The sequence below is a fragment of the Cheilinus undulatus genome, linkage group 4 (assembly GCF_018320785.1).
Source record: "Cheilinus undulatus linkage group 4, ASM1832078v1, whole genome shotgun sequence".
Taxonomy (NCBI): Eukaryota; Metazoa; Chordata; class Actinopteri; order Labriformes; family Labridae; genus Cheilinus; species Cheilinus undulatus.
Window position 1 is genome coordinate 5114845 of NC_054868.1, and position 19046 is coordinate 5133890.

The following is a 19046-nucleotide window of genomic DNA, read 5'->3' on the forward strand; positions in this document are numbered from 1 at the left end:
GCAATGGTATTAGTGGGCTTGGATTTGCTTTTGAATAAAAAAGATTTTTTTTTCAATTATTGGAGGAGTTTTCTATTTTGATCCAAGAGGAAAAAAATGAACATTTTCATTTGAGTTATTTCCAAAATTATTTCATACCAGCATTTTAATCTTGAGTTAAGTGTCCTGTTTCTTTTCTCCCTTTTTTCTGTATTTTGAACAAATCATGGACCGAGAGTTTCCATGCTCAGTGATTCTTGGGACTTGAATTTCTTAAATATCATCCTCACTTTTAGCTTTAGTTTATTTTTAAGATGGAAAGATTTGCCATGAGGTCTGACTTGTATTCTTTTCTAGTGCAGAGTCTGTTTTTCATACAGCAGACTCTTTAATAAATGGAGTAATTTGGATAGTACACTGTAGTGAGCATGCACTTTGCTTTATTTGTTTCCTCAGAACAAGCTAGCAGAGATCCTCTATGACTCCACACGAGTCAGCTTCACTTACGATGAGACAGCCGGCGTCCTGAAGACTGTCAACCTGCAGAGCGAAGGCTTCATCTGCTCCATCAGGTACCGGCAGATCGGCCCGCTGGTGGATCGGCAGATCTTCCGCTTCAGCGAAGACGGGATGGTGAATGCGCGCTTCGACTACACCTACGACAACAGCTTTAGAGTCACCAGCATGCAGGCCGTTATCAATGAGACACCGCTGCCGATCGACCTGTACCAGTTCGATGACATATCAGGGAAGGTGGAGCAGTTTGGGAAGTTTGGAGTCATCTATTATGACATCAATCAGGTAAGACTGGATAGATTTAAACTAACTATATAGACCATAATTTACAAAACTTATAGTTGGTAACGGGTGGCGCAGGGGTTAGCGCTGTTGCCTCACAGCAAAAAGGTCGCTGGTTCACTTCCTGGTCAGGGCCTTTCTGTGCAGAGTTTGCATGTTCTCTCCGTGCATACGTGGGTTCTCTCCGGGTTCTCCAGCTTCCATGACAGTGTCAGGGCCTGCTGGCCAAGATGACCCACCACTGTCATGTCTGCTGATGTCTGCTCAGGCTTTTCTGCAGGTGTCAGATATAAAATGAGGATAATTTTCATGTATCTTCCTGTGTCTCAGATCATCTCCACAGCAGTGATGACCTACACCAAACACTTTGACCAGCACGGCCGCATCAAAGAGATCCAGTACGAGATCTTCAGGTCCCTGATGTACTGGATCACTATTCAGTACGACAACATGGGCAGAGTCACCAAACGGGAGATCAAGATCGGACCGTTCGCTAACACCACTAAATATGGTTATGAGTATGACGTCGACGGACAGCTGCAGACGGTCTCTCTCAACGAGAAGATGATGTGGAGGTAAGATCCCACCTTTAGACATGAATTAAAGCACCAAGATACAAGATGTTAAAAGCTTAATTATCTGACCTCATAGGTATAATTATGACCTGAATGGAAACTTGCACCTGCTGAACCCTGGAAACAGCGGACGGTTAACGCCGCTCCGCTACGACCTGCGGGACAGAATCACTCGTCTGGGAGACGTTCAGTACAGAATGGATGAGGATGGTTTTCTGAGACAGAGAGGAGCTGATATCTTTGAATACAACTCCAAAGGTGGGAATGAGTATCTGGTCCTCTTTAATCCTGGAAACATGAGGAAAAAGCACATTGTTCACCCTTTTTCATGGAATGCATGCTTAATTAAGATTATGTCTAACCTACTTATCTTTTTATCTCGTGTTCAGGTCTTCTAGTCCGTGTTTACAGCAAAGCAGCCAGCTGGACCATTCAGTACCGTTATGACGGCTTGGGTCGGCGTGTGGCATCGAGAAACAGCCTAGGTCAACACCTCCAGTTCTTCTACGCTGACCTGAACTATCCGACCAGGATTACACATGTCTATAACCACTCCAGCTCCGAGATCACCTCCTTCTACTACGACCTGCAGGTACGGATGCTGGAATCGCAATCGAATTTTTATACACTGCTCAAAAAAGTAAAGGGATCACTTCAATAACACATCCTAGACCTGATGAATTAAATATTCCAGTTGATAATCTTTATTCATTACATAGTTGAATGCGTTGAGAACAAAATAACATAAGAACGGTCAATGGAAACCAAAATCATTAATCCATAGAGGACTGGATTCTGAATCATACTCAGAATAAAAGTGGAAAAATCAGATCACAGTCTGACCCAGTTTCTGTGAAATTCCTCAAGACAACTCAAAACGAGGCTCAGTAGTGTGTACGGCCTCCACGTGCCTGTATGCATTCCCTACAATGTCTTGGCATGATCCCAAGATGGTCTTTTGAGGGATCTCCTCCTAGATCTGGATCAGGGCATCAGTTAGCTCCTGGACAGTCTGTGGTGCATGGTGGATGTGGATGGAATGAGTCCCAGAGGTGCTTGGTTGGATTCAGGTCTTGGGAACGGGCAGGCTAGTCCATACCATCAATGCCTTCATCATGCATTAACTGCTGCCACACTCCAGCCACATGAGGCCAAACATTGTCTTGCATCAGAAGGAACCCAGGGCCCACTGCACCAGCATATGGTGTGACAATAGGCCTGACGACCTCATCCCAGTTCCTAATGGCAGCCAGGGTACCTTTGGCTAGCACATGGAGGTCTGTGTGAGGATATGCCTTCCCAGGCCATCACTAATCCAAATCGGTCATGCTGGAGGATGTTGCAGGCAGCAGAACATTCTCCATGGCGTCTTCAGACTCACGTCTGTCACGTGCTCAGTGTGAACCTGTTCTTATCGGTGAAGAGCACAGGGCCCCAATGGGGAATCTATTAATTCTGTTTTTTCTGGCAAATCGGGCTAGGCTGTGAGCATAGGCCCCACATACCATCCTCATGGAGTCTGTCTGACAGTTTGAGCAGGAACATGCACATTAGTGGCCAGCTGGATGTCATTTTGCCCAGCGTTCCTCCTGTTTCTCCTTGCACAAAGGAGCAGGTGGCAGTCCTCCTGCTGGGTTGTTGCCCTCAGACAGCCCCCTACACGTCTCCTGGTGCACTGGCCTGTCTCCTGGTATCTTCATAGTGTGCTGGGAGACACAGCAAACCTTCTTGCCACATCGTGCATGGATGTGCCATCCTGGATGAGCTGCACTACCTGAGCAACTTCTGTGGGTTGCAGATACCGCCTTATGGAAAAATGCAACAGTAACCAAAAATCCGCCAGAAACGATGATGAGAGGGAAACTGTCTGTGGCACCCACCTGCAAAACCATTTTTTATAGGGCTTGTCTTGTTAATTTCCTTTCCTTTTCACCAACAGCAGGTGAAACTTATTCACAATCAGTGCTGCTTCTGGACAGGTTGATATCCCGGAAGTGCGATTGACTTGGAGTAATATCATGATGATTATGTGTCCCCTTTATTTTTTTGAGCAGTGTATATATCTCACTGTCACCACATGAGGCGTTTGTAAATTCAACCACAGAAGTAGGTGAAATGTTTCCATTTTAGTTTCAGTCTCATCTTTTGATTTATGATGCTCTGTGTGGAGCAGGTTTCCCTCCAGTGACTTCAGAAGAAACATGGTGAATGTACAGAATCCCAATTAGGGAAGAGAGGATAGTTCCTCTGTAGCAGCACCACCTCATCACCAAAAATAAATTGTTTGCTACTTTGAATGCTTTGCTGGTTAGAGAAACTGCAACACTGACAGACGGAGAGGAATCTGTTTTGTTGTGATGAATACGATGCAGGCACAAGGAGCAAAATTCAACAGTGACAACATTCAGCATGTTTACATGCATAGAGAAGTTGAGCTTCAGTTACAGCTCGATAGGGTAATTTCCTTGGACAGCTGTCCTTGTCCTCGTACCATGCACTGCAGGAGTGTATTGATAGAATGTGCATCCTTTCAGCTACATACAGCTGGACATTTTTCCTGTTGATATTGCTAACAAGTTAGCGACCAGGCTAAATGTGGAAAGGTAAAACCATGCAGCTTTGTAAATCTCTCACATACTTGCTACTGTACATTTGGCCACAAATGGGATGCATGCAATTCTTGCAGGAGTTCTGAGGGAATTCTTGCATGTAAAACAGAATGTATAACAATGAAATCCTGCTAAAAACCCCATCATTTCATTTTAGAAAAATAACAGCTCTACTATGATTACTAGTTACATCCACAGTGTGTGTAGCTTTAACATGTGTTTTGTCTTAGGGTCATGTGTTTGCGATGGAGATCAGCAGTGGGGAGGAGTTTTACATCGCCTGTGATAACACAGGGACGCCGCTGGCTGTCTTTAGCAACAACGGACTGCTGCTCAAACAGGTACATCATTTGATCTCAGATACATTAAAATCCCAGTCATACATTTGTTTTATACCTCCATTTTAAATGAAAACGTGTCTTTATGTGCAGGTTCAGTACACAGCATACGGCGAGGTCTACTTTGATTCCAACCCTGACTTTGTGCTGGTGATCGGTTTTCACGGCGGCCTATACGATCCTCTGACGCGATTGCTGCACTTTGGGGACCGAGACTACGACATCCCTGCAGGAAGGTAGGTCATCTGTCATGTATTTACATGTTTTCTACTCTGATTGTGGACATTACCTGGCTGTCACCGGGCGTCATATCTGACCAGTGTGTGTTTGTTCTGAAGGTGGACCACTCCTGACATCAGCACATGGACGCGTGTTGGTAAAGACCCCCAACCATTTAACCTCTACATGTTCAGAGGAAACAACCCTATCAGCAAGATCCACCAGGTCAAAGAATATGTCACAGGTAATAAAAAAAGACTTAATTGTGTACTGATAAGAATTTTAAGGTAAAGGTGAAAGAGTTCTTTACTTGGTCCCATTTTATTTACAATTACTAACACTTATAATTCATGAATAAATTAATTAAGGTCTTGCTTTTTTTATTCAGTATATCTTTTCCAACCTACACTGTAGTCATTCTTTCAGATGCTTTGAGGATTGAGTGAAATAATACTCAAATGAGTCTCTTGTCTTCCTCCTCTGTTCTCTCTCTCTGTAGATGTCAACATCTGGTTAGTCACATTCGGCTTCCATCTCCACAATGCAATCCCAGGATTCCCCATTCCCAAGTTTGACCTGACGCAGCCGTCGCTGGAGATGAAGAAAAGCCAGCTGTGGGATGACCTGCCTGTACGTATCTAAAGTACTCTTAAAATGGTTAAATAAGACGTGTGATTAATAGGGCTGAATGGTTTGCAAAAATAATCTAACACTCTCATCATACATTTCATTGCAAAATGGAAGTACATTTATGACAATGTATGTTCAAACAATGAAATTATTTCAGAAGCAATTAATCTATAGAAGCATGAATCTGAATATGAGGATGCAACAAGCTTTAAGCTATAGAGGAGGTGGCTGGGGTGGAGGAGGTGAAGCTTTTCCTGCAGCATCAGCATGGTGCATCAGCACTGATGTAAGCAGGGACTAGAGAGAAAAAGCTATGATTGGCTGTGGGTATGACATCCATTAACTAATGCTAAGCTTCCTCAGGATTAGATAGGAGGCAGAACAATTTAAAAAATCTCTAATTGCAGTTAATTTTGCTGATATTGCAAATTTGTTATCGATTGCTGTATTGAAGGGTTTTTTTTTTTTTATTAGTTACTTCATTTGTTACGAAAAACATTTAATCCTCTGAGCTGCACATAGATGTGCAGATACGAAGAGAAACATTGCTGGCATCTTAAAAAGTGATTTTAAATCATTCATGGCGGCAGGATGGACATTTTAGCCAGGTTAAAACAACAATAGTCTTTGCTCAGGTCATGACCAGAGTCATTGCTATGGTTGCTTCTTCTTCTTTCTCTTCCTTGGTGGGTTTGTAAACCAGCTACGTGCATACCGCCACCTGCTGCTCAGACTGAGTACATACACAAGTAGGCCCAGATCAATGTTGCCTAGTGTGAAAGCACCTTTAAATGAAAACTTAACAAAGAATAGTTGCAGTAAAAAGCAGTTGACATCAGCTAACATGGTCACAGATTAAACTGTAGCACCTGCACAGCAATAAAGCCATGCATGTTACAGCAACAAACATTTACCTGAATAAAAGCCCCTGAATGTTAGTGGTTGTAACACAGGGTGTTTATCCTCCACTAAACAAGACACTTTGGGGCACAAATTAAAAGCATGCCCACCTTCCTTGGACCTGTTACGCCACTGGTAGTTTTTGCATCCATGATCAATGATAACACAGAGAAAGGAGTTGGAGGGAGAAACGGAAACACAAGGATGAAACCATGACCATTAGGAAAGAATTTTTCTAAGCCAACTGAAAAACACATTACAGACAAACGAGATGAAATGGAGGAAGTTTCATGAAGTAAAAGACCAATTCAGAAAGTCCAAATGAAAAGCACAGGCTGGAAATAGAGAAGGAAACGAAGCAGACTGAAATGAGGGAGAAAAAAATCAAGAAACAACCTGACAGTCACTGAGAAGAGAGAACGAGCAAATGGAGAGGAAAGAGGAATCTGTAGGAGGAAATGGAGTGAGAATAATGAGAAAGGAAATGAGTAGAGAGGAAAATAAAGAAACATCCAGCGAGGCCAGTCATTCGTCTCTCCTCAGCTCTAAGCAGTGTTTTCTGTTTTTGGAGCTTTTTCTTAACTTACTGTACTTTTTATTGTGTACGGGTTAGCAGGGAGTCATGCCTGGCACAAAGAGTGAGAAAGATAACAGCACTAACACCACTTAACAAGCAGAGGTGATACATCCAGAGAAAGAGTGAAAATAGGGAAGGAAACATGTAAATCTTATACATGTTCTGCTCTTGTTCACCTTTCTTACTCAGAAACTCAGAGACCGCTGAGCCAGTGAAACAGCTGTGGCTTGAGCAAAAAATAGCTCACTTTTAATCACTTTACAGCCACAGTGCTTTTATAAATGTTTACAGCAGAGGTCCTAAACTACATCAGGATAAGGGCCAGAATCTTCTTCTTCAAGTCTTGGATCTTTTAATAATTGATAGTTTTAAGAAGTTTAAAAACTTAAATTTGCAGTACGTAACTTCTGTCACCAGGGGGCTCTCAATCAAACAACAACACAAGAGCACATTTTATGTTCGTGATTAATTTAAAGATGTTTTAATCAGAAAGCAGAGCATCAATTCCAACATGTTCTGTTTCTCTCATCCACAGTCGATCTCAGGAGTCCAGCAGGAAGTGACTCGTCAGTCTCAGGCCTTCTTGTCCTTTGAGCGGATGCCTGAAATCCAGCTAAGCCGGCGCCACTCCGACCACACCAAACCCTGGCTGTGGTTCGCCACTGTCAAGTCCCTGATTGGCAAGGGCGTGATGCTGGCCGTGATCCAGGGCCGGGTGGTTACCAACGCTCTCAACATCGCCAACGAGGACTGCATCAAAGTGGCTGCCGTCTTAAACAACGCCTTTTACTTGGAAGACCTTCATTACACCGTGGAGGGACGAGACACGCACTACTTCATCAAGACCAGCCTGCCCGAGAACGACCTGAGCGCGCTGCGGCTCACCTCGGGCAGGAAGTCTCTGGAAAACGGAGTGAATGTCACTGTGTCGCAGTCTACGACAGTGATGAATGGGAGAACGCGGCGCTTTGCTGACGTGGAGCTGCAGTACGGTGCTTTAGCTCTGCACGTCCGCTACGGGACGACGCTTGACGAGGAGAAAGCACGCATCTTGGAGCACGCCAGGCAGAGGGCGCTGTCTAACGCCTGGGCCCGCGAGCAGCAGCGGGTCAGAGACGGAGAGGAAGGGGTTCGACTGTGGACGGAGGGAGAGAAGAGGCAGCTTCTGAGCAGCGGGAAGGTTTTGGGTTACGACGGCTACTACGTCCTGTCCATCGAGCAGTACCCCGAGCTGGCTGACAGTGCTAACAACATCCAGTTCCTACGGCAGAGTGAGATAGGGAGGAGGTAACACGGCATCAGCAAACGTCAAATTTGTACCCCTGTGACTGTAAAAGACTAACAAAGGCTGAGTTTAACACAAATGGATGTCACAGACTAAACTGTGTAGAGATCGAAGAGACCCCGAATTAGTTTTATTCTTCAACACATCAAACCAGAAACTTGACCAAACAAAACGTCCACATGAGCCCGCTCAGACGACCAATGCCTTCTCTCTCTTTCTGTTTCTGTCTATCCTTCTCCGTGGTAGGCAGGGCTAAACCTGAGTGCTTTAATCTTGTGCTATCTAGCTGTGAAACAGTCAGATGTAGAGACTTGCTCACGTAGCCAACCAAGCATTTCAGCAGCCTGCAAGCATTTAGACAGTTGTAAACTGTCCAAGAAGTCAAAAATCAAATGCCTGTGGATCCCTGACAGATGTTACAGGTGTGGGCCCAGATGTGGGCCGTCGCTCGGGGTTATGAGACGTGTCTACGGGAGCTTTTGTTCAGTGGTTGAAGCCATTGAATGGAACTGAAGTGGGACTGATGTGGACTCTCTCTAAGAGAGACAGGCACTAAAAAAAGGACTACAATTTGTACGAAGGAAAAAAAAAGACTGATTTTATGTTTGAATATTTTTGGTTTTGGTTTTTATAAATGAACTTGCATTTGCTTCAAACAAAGGGGATTTAAAAATGAACAAAGAAGTGTTTACATCCTATTACCTATACCACTATTACTGCATATTACTCTAACTTCACCTCCACCGGAATGGATCAGGATCTGGACTGAACACCACAGACTTTGAGTTGTTTTTGTTTCTTTCTTACAGGTCGTTTCTAAAACCACTCCTCCTAATCCCCCGTGCTCTTACAAGGTCTATAAAATCAAACTCTTCAGACTAAAATCAGACATCGAACGACTCCGGTGCCATGGATTCTTCATGGATTTGCTCTTTGTGGACCGGGTTAGCTCAAACAGTGGTCCCCGGTCAGCCCGGGACTCCTTCACTTCTGCAAAATGTGACTCATAATGCATAGACCTTGTGCTTTTATCGGTCAGAGGTAGTAGTATTGCTTGCAATAGAAAACATGTTGTCATGGCTATGGGTGGGGGTGGGGGGGCAGGGTTGCTGTGAGTAGTAACTAATCGTTGCTTCTCTCCTCGTTTTTTGCTCGTTTCTCCTTAAAGGGACAGTGCATCGCCATCAGTGACTTTAATAAGTACCAGTAAATTGATCAGAAATCGACGTGGATGTTTTCTCATTGATTGTGGGTCTCTGTACTCTTCTAGATGAGTTTTTTTGTGTGTATGTGTGTTTACAAAGCGTGGGACGCCGACTTGAATCATTTCAGAGGGAAGAACAGGATCTTTACAGAGAGATAACATCATATCTTTTTTCAGAGACAACTGAGACGAGTTGACAGTGTTTTATCGGTTTATCTTTTTTATTTTGAAGGTTGAGAAATTCCACTTATCCGTACATCAATATTAGTCTCAGAGAAAGTAATTTATGTACAGTGTTTCTACGGTAAAGAATAAAAATCCTTGAAACTATTGTTGAGTTTTTTTCTTGTGTTCTATATTTTCTGATCTGTCAAAGCAGGTGGATGAAAAGCTGAGTAGCAATCACCAATTTTCATGGTGACAGACAACACGGTGTCCCACAGTGTAATAAGATACACTATGTGGACAGAAGTATTCAGACGTCTGACCATTACACCAACAGGGACTGTAAAGACAGTATTAAGATCCATTGCCCCCCTTTTTGCAGCTTTAACAGCCTCCACTCTTCTTGGTAGGCTTTCCACAAGATTGTGGAGTGTTTCTTTAGTGTTTTCTTTAGACAGAAATGTCTTTAGTTCATCCTTGGGTCAGAATGGACATTTGTCCGAAGTTTGAAGAAAATTGCTCAAAGTGTTCTTGAGAAAACGGGTTCACAAGAACAGTCTGGAGTCTGGAGTGATGGCCGACCTGAAATCAAACTGCCTGGCTATCACCTGTGTAGAAGCATAAAAACTAGGAACAACAATGTGGATTGTATTGTAGAGAAATGAAGCCACAGACTTCAATAAATGTTTCACAAAAACACAGAGGATATATAACCTTTGTTTTATCTTGTACAGTGGCAGGTTAGGTGGTTTTGGTGTCTGGTTTCTTTCTGAACTTTAGGAGGATCTTCTTTAAGCTAATTTAGTTAAACTTTTTCGAGCTCTGCAGAAACAACAGAAAAAAAGTCAAAGATCCTTCTCTCTGAGCCGACTTCTCGTCTTGTTCTTGTTTAAACTTTGTTATATCACATTTATCCAGGATGAGACTGAGAGCGAGGTTAGGACTACTGTGCTTTTATCTCTGCTACATCATGCTGACTCGTTATTTAAGATGTGACAGCATGGATTTCCTTCACCCAGGCTCAGATTCACATATCAATGATGACAAGCTTTGCTTCTTCTTGTTCCTGGTTTCAACGAGTTTAAAGGCCGGAGGCAAGAGGAGGATGGGAGTGGGTTTGACCAGTTAAAAGTATGGGCTACAAAGTTGAGAGTCTACAAGTGCTAGATACTTTAAACAACAAAACACTGAAGTATGAGGGATGAATAAGGGACATAAGTAGACTAACTATGACATACTGTCGCCCTTGCCAGTTTAGATGATTCTGAGCTGTAACACAGCAAATCTGTGACTGGATGGAGCTATAGCCAAGGCCGCCCGTAACAGGGGATAAAGGGTAGAACTTTCTGGTACCTAGCCAAACTGGGGGACCCATGGAGGTCAGCAGAATCATGGTCCACAGTAAAGTTAAGCTTTGATAGCAATATTTTATCTTAACCTGAATAATAACCACTCTTACTAAAGCAACAAAACATGAACATTATTTATTTATGCTAATATGGCCTTTTTAAAAATGTAAACAACTGAATTTAACTACCTTTTATTAGTAATGTCACTGATGTGGATGGGCACACTGAACTAAACGATAAGGAAAGTAATGTCAGACTTCGTAGCAAGGCCATCATGTGCACAAATGTCAGGATACTAGAGAGTTAAGCTAAAAGAATAAGACTAAAGGAAAAGAACTGAATAATTGTGAAAAGAGGCAAAATAGAGTTAGAAGTGGCAAAAAGAAGTAGCAAAAATGGGTTCGTATGGCAAATCGGAGTGGATAAAAATCAGCAGAAAAGGGTAAAAAACAGGCAAAAGTGGGGCACAGATGGCCTGGTGGTTTGAGGGGTGCCCCATGTGCGCGGGCGGCTCAGGTTCAAGTTCGGCCTATGGCCCTTTCCTGCATGTCTCTCCCCAACTTTGTCACCCCTTTTCTGATTCTGTCCCCTGACCTACTCAGTCATTAAAGGCACTAAGCAAAAAGCTTAACCTCCTCCACCCCAGCCTCCTCCTTTATAGCATAAGGCTTAACATCCTCCACCCCAGCCTCCTCCTTCAGAGCATCCTCCATAGTGCCCCATGTGCACGGGCAGCCCAGGTTCATGTCCTGCCTGTGATCATTAAAGGCACTAAAAGCTGAAAAATAAATATTTAAGAAGGGGTAAAAGAAAGTGGTAAAAAAGAAGGGAAAGCAGTAAAAAGGGTTAAAAGTGGGGAAAAGAGGTGGGAAGAGTTGGGTGTTGAGTGGCAAAGCAGTGGCAAAAATAGGTTTAAAAAGGCAAAAATGCAAAGGTTACAAGGGCTAAATATAGCAAGAATGGAATAACAGTGGAAATAAAAGGCAAAAATGGTCAAAATATGACAACAATGGGTAAAAAAGGGGCATGAAAAGTGGTAGAAATGAGCAGAATGCTGTAAAAAAAAGGGTTATTAAGTGGAAAAATTAGGGAAAAATTGGCAAAAAAATATAAGTTGCAAAAAGTAAAGAGGGACCTAGATACAGCTGAAGACCTCAACTTCATACCGGAAGTCGGACGAGCACCACCATATCTTGTCTTCTAACACCGGAAGTCACTTGAACTGAACGTCTTCGTTTTCTTCCTCCATTGCCGCCATCTTAATACTGGCAGGTCCGCCATATAAGGAAAGACAAGTACAGAAAAAATACGTGAGTTTTCAGACTAACAAGCACAGCGAATACATAACGTTGATCTCAATAAATTGATGTATGATCCAAATTCGTGTATCACTGATCATAGACATAATGTGCGACGAGAGATTGGCTGGCTGGCCGGACATCAACGTCGCCACCATGTTGCCAGAGGCAGATCCATCATTCAATACAGTAGACAAGGATTGTGCACATTTTCGGAATAAAAAGCTCACGATAACGACGATATTACATGGATTTTGATGAATCGTTTGTAATCAACCATCCATATTAAAATAAGAACTGATAGTGAAACATAAAAGAAGAATCCGAGAATACAAAAAAAGTGGATTCTGTCTGTGCTCAGTGATACATGAATTTGGATAATAAATCAATTCATTAAAATTAATTTGAAGTTATCGCTGTGCTTGTTAACCCGAAAACTTGCATATTTTCGTCTACTTGTATTTCCTTATGTAGTTGACCTGCCTCTACAAATATAGAGGCGATACACAAAGAAGACGTTAAGGTGACTTGCGGTATTAATCCATCTTGCAAAGCTCCCCTCTGAACCATTTGGGCCTGGTTAGAAAGTGACATGACCAATCAGCATTGAGGGGCAGTACTTTCGAACACAGCAGAGTCGTGACACAAGCGAGTGGCAACTAGAGGCCGGTGCAGTTATGGCAGGAGAGATTAGCGTGGATGCTGCTAAAGCGCCAATTTTATCAGAACTTGACGACATTTCTTAGTTAAAAGAAGAACAAAGAACAGCAGTGAGTTGTTTTCTTATGTACTGACATGTCTACAGTCGCCATTATTTGCGTTATGCAGCTAATGGAGTTTACTCCTTCGGTAGGGGCACAGCTCGCTGGCAGTTACGTCACATGTTTTGTTGCTCTGATTGGCCCGTAAAGATGTGACAAACATCTTTACCAATCACCCTTCGAGTTTTTTTCAAAGGCTCTGCCCTTTCCCAAACACTGTATATCAGTGGTTTTCCATCTGCATGCCAGGTTAGCAAAATGTGATTAAAGTGTCAAAAACTTCCAGTTTATTTAAATATAAATTAAGGGAGTAAAAGGCAGCTATTTCACTTTTCAGCTTGACTTGCTTTTAAATTGCAGAAAAAGACGAGAAATTGCTCAGAAAACAGTCAAACACTCACAGGCTTATTGTGCCAGTGGGTATATAAAGTGAGCCCAGTATGCTGAGTAGAGTGTGGTTATAGTTAGCATCCTTTGCAGATTAAAATCACGCTTAAAGTCACTTCAGTTGAGTGGTTATTTGTGAGTTCAACCCACAACAGCCTACAACTTTATTTCCATTTTCTAGTTCCTACTTCATGCTAACAGATGAACTTCTCATGTTTACATACGTTGAAGCGTCTGACGGGAAGGCAGCAGCCATCAACTGAAGCTTCAGCAGCTACTAGAGGCAGGATGTTTCAGGAGCTTTTGACCTGGATTTCAGGCCCAGTTTATGAAAAATTATAGGTGTTTGGACTAATTTAATAGCTGAATCTAGATGATTAGCTGGCTAACTGTGTGCATACAACCTTTTAGTTGATTATTTACTGCAGAAGCCAACTTTGAATTAAAAATTGGGCCCAGTTTGGGGCACAGGTGGCCGAGTGGTTAAACAGGGGGCATTATACTTTTCTGATTTTTAAAGCATAAATATAAAGTCACAATGTTGGGAATCTCTCCGAGATCTTCCCGAGACGAGAATTAGATGGAGCGAGCTGATGAGGTCATTGCAATAGGATCTCCTGACTGGTTCGTCCGTGCTGCCAGCAAAGCGGAACAGACCGCCCCCACAGGATGAACAGAGATGAATAAATACACCGCTAAATGAGGCGAGGGATAAGTCCACCATTATCAAAGCCATTTAGTAGCACAGTAATTAAATACTTACCTAACAGATATGTCCTGCTTTATCCTTCACTGCTGCTGGTTTTCTTCCCCCTCTCTCTCTAAACTATTAGGGTCAGACTCCGGGTCTAACACGTACGGACATACATCAAAATTTGCCTTATTTCACTCAGTCGGACCACTTCATTCAAGTTTCCTCTGTAAAATCGGCCAATCGGAGGAAAGCAGATCCGTGGGGGCGGGGGATGTAAAAGAGACAGCAGTAAAAACAAAGCATTTCAGACAAAGGTTAAAATAACGGTTTTTCAGGACACCAGTGTTAGAAACATGAGGAGTTTTTTGAGCTGTAAACCATGTGAAGCTACAATGTGGGTCTCAGACAGATGTGCAAAGCCTTGAAAAAAAGGCATAATAGACCCTTTTCGAGACGTGCCCCATGTACGTGAACGACCGGGGTTCGAATCCAGCCTGAGGCCCTTTACCGTATGTCTTTCCCCCATTCTCGTCCCTGTTTCCAACTCTATCCAGTATCCTCCTTTATCAAATAAAGGTACAAAAATCCCCCAAATAAATCTTAAAAAAAAAATTGGGCCCAGTTTTTAGATTCCTGAATTTAATGTGATTTAAATCGCCCAGTCATAATCTGATTGGCAATGGAACTTAAATCTTCAAGTAATCTTAAAACAGTCCCTGTGAGAGCAGAGGGGAGATATATTTTTGTTTTCTCATGTGTGTCTGCTCCGGGTTTGTTACATAACTTAGAATAAGATCATGACTCAGTGGTCTCTTTTATTTCGCCGATGACTCTGTCTTCTTCCTCTCTCATCAGTCCGGCTCTGTTGTTCCCTCAGCTCGGCCCTGCCTAATACAGCATGTGATTCGATTGTCCCCACGCTCTGTGTTTGCCGACTTTTTGACTCTCACTCTTTGTTTAGTGGCCAAAATCAGAGTTCAGCCCAGTGCAGCGAGGCAGAAGGTGCTTAATGTGTCTCAGCAGACTGCGGTTTGAATCTCGAGCTGGTGGCGCCTCCGTTCATTAGTAATATTTTAACGCCTCATTGCACAAAATGAACATGTTATACCAGCAGGGGGGTGTGCAAGTGTGGATTCCAGATTTCAGGCTCTCTGCACACTTCACACCCTGAGGCGCTTTGGTACATGCCCGCTCTCTCCTCTGCCCCCACTGTGAACTCCTGTTCACTGATCTGTGCAGACACCAGGACTCAAACAGACACAGCACCAGGTGTTGGGCCAAAGTGATTGTCTCTGGGCGAAAATGAGTCCAAGGAGACACATTTCACAACAATAACAATGCTCCATGTTGTATTTCTATTAACAGTTTGAAAAACATTTAAAAAGAGCCAGAAAACAATTGTATATGTTCACACTGTTATCTCAAGCCAGCAGCTTCCACTAGTTTTACAACTTCAGTGCATAACTAACATGCTAATACTTTTATCAACAGTCTAAATGATGTAAAAACAAAGTTTAACCAAGGCTTAAAGATTTATATTCATCTTTTTTTTTTTTTTACAAGACTAGCTCTAAGGATGTTTTAACATCTATAGTTGGTCCAAATCATGGATCCACTTCATGCATCGATGCATAACACAATCTGGAAAAAAAAAGTTACAAAGGCTACATTTTTACTGAAGAAACAATGAAGAGTTAGCATTGATTGCACTAGTGAATGGTTAATATTAAGGTTAACATTAAAATGTGGTTGTGCATAAAGGTGTAAAATACACTTTTTCAGGCTTTTCTAACAAAACGTGTTCCTGGCCTGTCCACAATCCTAGAAGAATGAGGAAATCCACCCCCCCCCACCCCTATTTTTCAGAAAATGTGCTCAAACAAACTGTTCTCAGATTTTCCCCTCATGATGTCATGTGGGGAGTTAGGCCTGCCCCCAGGTTTGGTTGGCCCCGCTTGGAAGAAAGTTCCACCCTCCTCTGAAAGGAGGATCTGGAGACCCAGGCTCAATCCCAAATGGCCCCCCCACACACTACCCCTTCACTACCGAGTGTCACTCCAAATGAAGTCACACTCGTAGTTGTTGAGGTACTTTAATTGAAGGGGGAGGGTATAAATATGACGGGCAGGAATGGGAGGCCCTCTTCACCGGAAAACGGAAGACCTCGTCGCTATGGCAACAGAAAGACGCCCCCCGTGTATGGCTGTTATGCTGTGGCACAGATTGCAACTCGCTAGGATCGCTGCCGCTTGCAGAAGACGCAAGCGTCTTCAGCGTTTGTTGGCTTTGTTGCATCAGCAAGGGGTAAATGCTGCTCCGCTGTGTATTTTGTTAACTTGATATATTTGATGGTACATAACTCCGCGAGATCCTTCTACATTTAACGGCAGCTACATTATACTTCAAATAATTTTAAGTGATTCCACGTCTTTCAATCCTATTACCATCTGACATTTCCAATCAAACAAATGAATTAATGCAGCCAATTGTGTTCACATTTTAAGGTGCCAGTGCTGCACAATCAAATCAAACGTCAGCATAGAGTAAGATTTGCTTGTTTCCTTTAATCTTTTTAAACCACGCTTTTTGGGATTTTCTGTCAGTGTGACAAAGGTGTGGGGAACATATTGGACACTTGCGGCACTTACATATATATGTTGTTTCCTCCTCCATTTAGGCATTGCACTCCCTGCAAAAGTTGTCGAAAGTGTGCATCGATGCAGACTTGCTATTTAAGGGCTGAACGGTCCACTCCCCCTCCGCACTACGTGGTTTGGGACGGCCCTTAATATGGCAGACCCTCCGCGAGAACGCACAAGCGGAGGGCTAGTGTGTAGGGAGAGTATGTAGGGGGCAGTTTGGGATTGAGCCCCACATTCGTTAAGCCACTTCCATTTCCTGAGAGGGGCGTGATCAGGGGGCAGAGTCAGACAGCTCATTAACATTTAGAGCCACAGACACAGGAACAGCTCGTTCTGAGCAGGGCTGAAACAGAGGGGTTTTTAGACATGCTAAAATCCAATACTGGAGTGTTTTTTCAGCAACAAACTTCACAGGCATGTTTTGGGGACCTCTGAAACCAATATATATTTTTCTTAAAGGTGTACAATATGTGACCTTTAATCAAGTAGGATTGACCATGCTGAGCCCCATGGTGCTGGGCCCTGGAAAGCTTTACCTTTTTCCCACTTAACAGCCAGTCATTACGATGCACTTATATTTAAAGGTGACATATTTTACCCTTTAAGACAAGTTTATATTTTTCTCAGAGGTCCCCAAAACATGCCTGTGAAGTTTAATGCTGAAAAAACACTTCAGTATTGGATTTTTGCATGTCTAAAAACCCCTCTGTTTTATCCCTTCTCAGAACAAGCTGTTTCTGTGTCTGTGGCTTTAAATGGTAATTAGTTGTCTGACTCCACCCCTGACCACACCCCTCTTGTGATATTAAAGACAGTTTTTTCCCAAAGTTTAGACTGGGTTTTGAACCATCAATCTGTCAGGCCGTAGTCAGCAGGGTAACCCACCAAGCTATCCAGGATCTCAGCTGAAGGGCAAACTTTCCTCCAAGTGGGGGGACAATCAAACCCGGGGGTGGGTGCGTAGGCCCCTGGTGAGGTCACTAGATGTAAAATCTGAGAACAGCTTGTTTGAGCACATATTTTCTGAAAGGTGGAGAGAGAGAGGGGGAGAGGGAATGGATTTTTCTGGTACTTGAGGGGATTGTGGACAGGCCAGGGACACATACTTGTGTTAGAAAAGCCTGAAAAAGTGATATTTGCATAATATGTCCCCTTTAAGCAAACAAAAAAAACTTCTATACTTCGGCTTTATTTCCCATCATCCAGTAAATGTATTTATTTTCTTTTGTAAACAATTAAACCTTTTCTGGACTGAGCTGAAGGCGCTCCCTTAGAACACACACTCAGCTGGATGTGATTAAAGCGAGTGCGTTCTACGGGCAGAGTAATGATCGCAGTGTATCGATGTAAACGAGGTTCAGAAATGAGCAGCAAATCAATCTGACAGTGAAATGGGCCTCAGTGTGGAGGTATGTCTGCAGAAAAGACGGATAGCAAGCTGAATATGAAGTGTGAGAGCGGGTGCATTGCAAAACAATGAAACGACCGCGTCCATTATGTTTCTGTGAATATCTTGTGAGCTGAGTGTCAAACAACAGCATGCAGATGGAATATTTGAACAGCCTGAATTGAAAAAGAAGCTTGACATTTATATTCAAGAACAGCGGAGAACAAGGAGTTTAGAGATGAGATCTAGATCCAGATTTCAACCCTTCATGGTTCTGACTGCCTGGGTGATATCAAACTCTGATAATAAGAGGCCTAATTTCTGAAAAAAAAAAAAAATCAGACGACATTCAAACCAGGAGAAAATCATGTAGAGAAAAAAATCATGTAGAATTATTTTAAAGATACCTTACATAGAACTTCTGCACTGAAGTTTGTATAATACAGTATAGATATATAATATATATCATATCATATTCTATAATAATTTAAACTGTTTTTATTGGTTTTAAATAATATTCTCTGACATAATGAATTTGGGTTTCATTCGCTTTAAGTCAGTGATCATCAACTGGCAGCCTGGGGGCCACATCAGGTCCCCCACAACTTTCCATCTGGCCCTCAAAGATTATTAAAATCAGAAAAATTAAGAGATAGAGAGCAATATTTTTAAAGATATATCTTTGAGTGTTTTATGCCTTTATTGATAGAGGAGGATTGTAGTTGGCATGGTAAACATGGACTTAGCAGTCTAATCTTGATTAAAACTGTGGTTTTTCACATTGATTTTCCAAACAGGGAGCAGTTTCCCTTTCTGAGAATCTACACTGAAGATCTGTTTCTTCTGTGTATTTTTTTGGCCAATCATGACTTACCATATAAGTACCAAACCCAGTAATGGACATCATGAGGGGTCCAGATTTATGTAGTTTAATATTTCCTGTGGGCCGACTGCTGTATAGGTGACAGGGGCTGATCTCGAAAGGATAAAGGTTCTGTTAAAGGACATCATATTTTTACAAAAATATGTTGATCACAACAGAATATTGATTTTACTGTAGTTAATTTCAATGTCAGGCCCCTACAGAGTCTGTTAAGAAAAATCTGGCCCTTGTGCAAATGGAGTTGATGACCCCTGCTGTAAGCCATAATCATCAAAATGAAAGACCCTGTAAAATAATAATAATCTGTGTTTAGGTTTGCTGTATGACAGGTATTATGAACCCCCAGGTCAAATTTCAGTCAGACCT

The 19046-nt window shown here is 42.6% G+C and overlaps 1 protein-coding gene across 2 annotated transcripts in view; it reads left to right on the forward strand.

Moving 5' to 3' along the window:
* The window catches only part of tenm3 (teneurin transmembrane protein 3), a 366938-nt gene extending 357506 nt beyond the window's left edge, over nt 1-9432 (forward strand). For both annotated transcript variants that reach the window (XM_041784623.1, XM_041784625.1), the window contains 9 exons: nt 436-780; nt 1108-1352; nt 1429-1610; nt 1742-1944; nt 4192-4302; nt 4393-4535; nt 4638-4762; nt 5018-5148; nt 7161-9432. In XM_041784623.1, coding sequence (XP_041640557.1) covers nt 436-780; nt 1108-1352; nt 1429-1610; nt 1742-1944; nt 4192-4302; nt 4393-4535; nt 4638-4762; nt 5018-5148; nt 7161-7916 — 2241 coding nt within the window. In that variant the 3' untranslated portion in view covers nt 7917-9432. The remainder of the gene's footprint in view (nt 1-435; nt 781-1107; nt 1353-1428; nt 1611-1741; nt 1945-4191; nt 4303-4392; nt 4536-4637; nt 4763-5017; nt 5149-7160) is intronic.
* Nucleotides 9433-19046: the final 9614 nt, after the last annotated feature.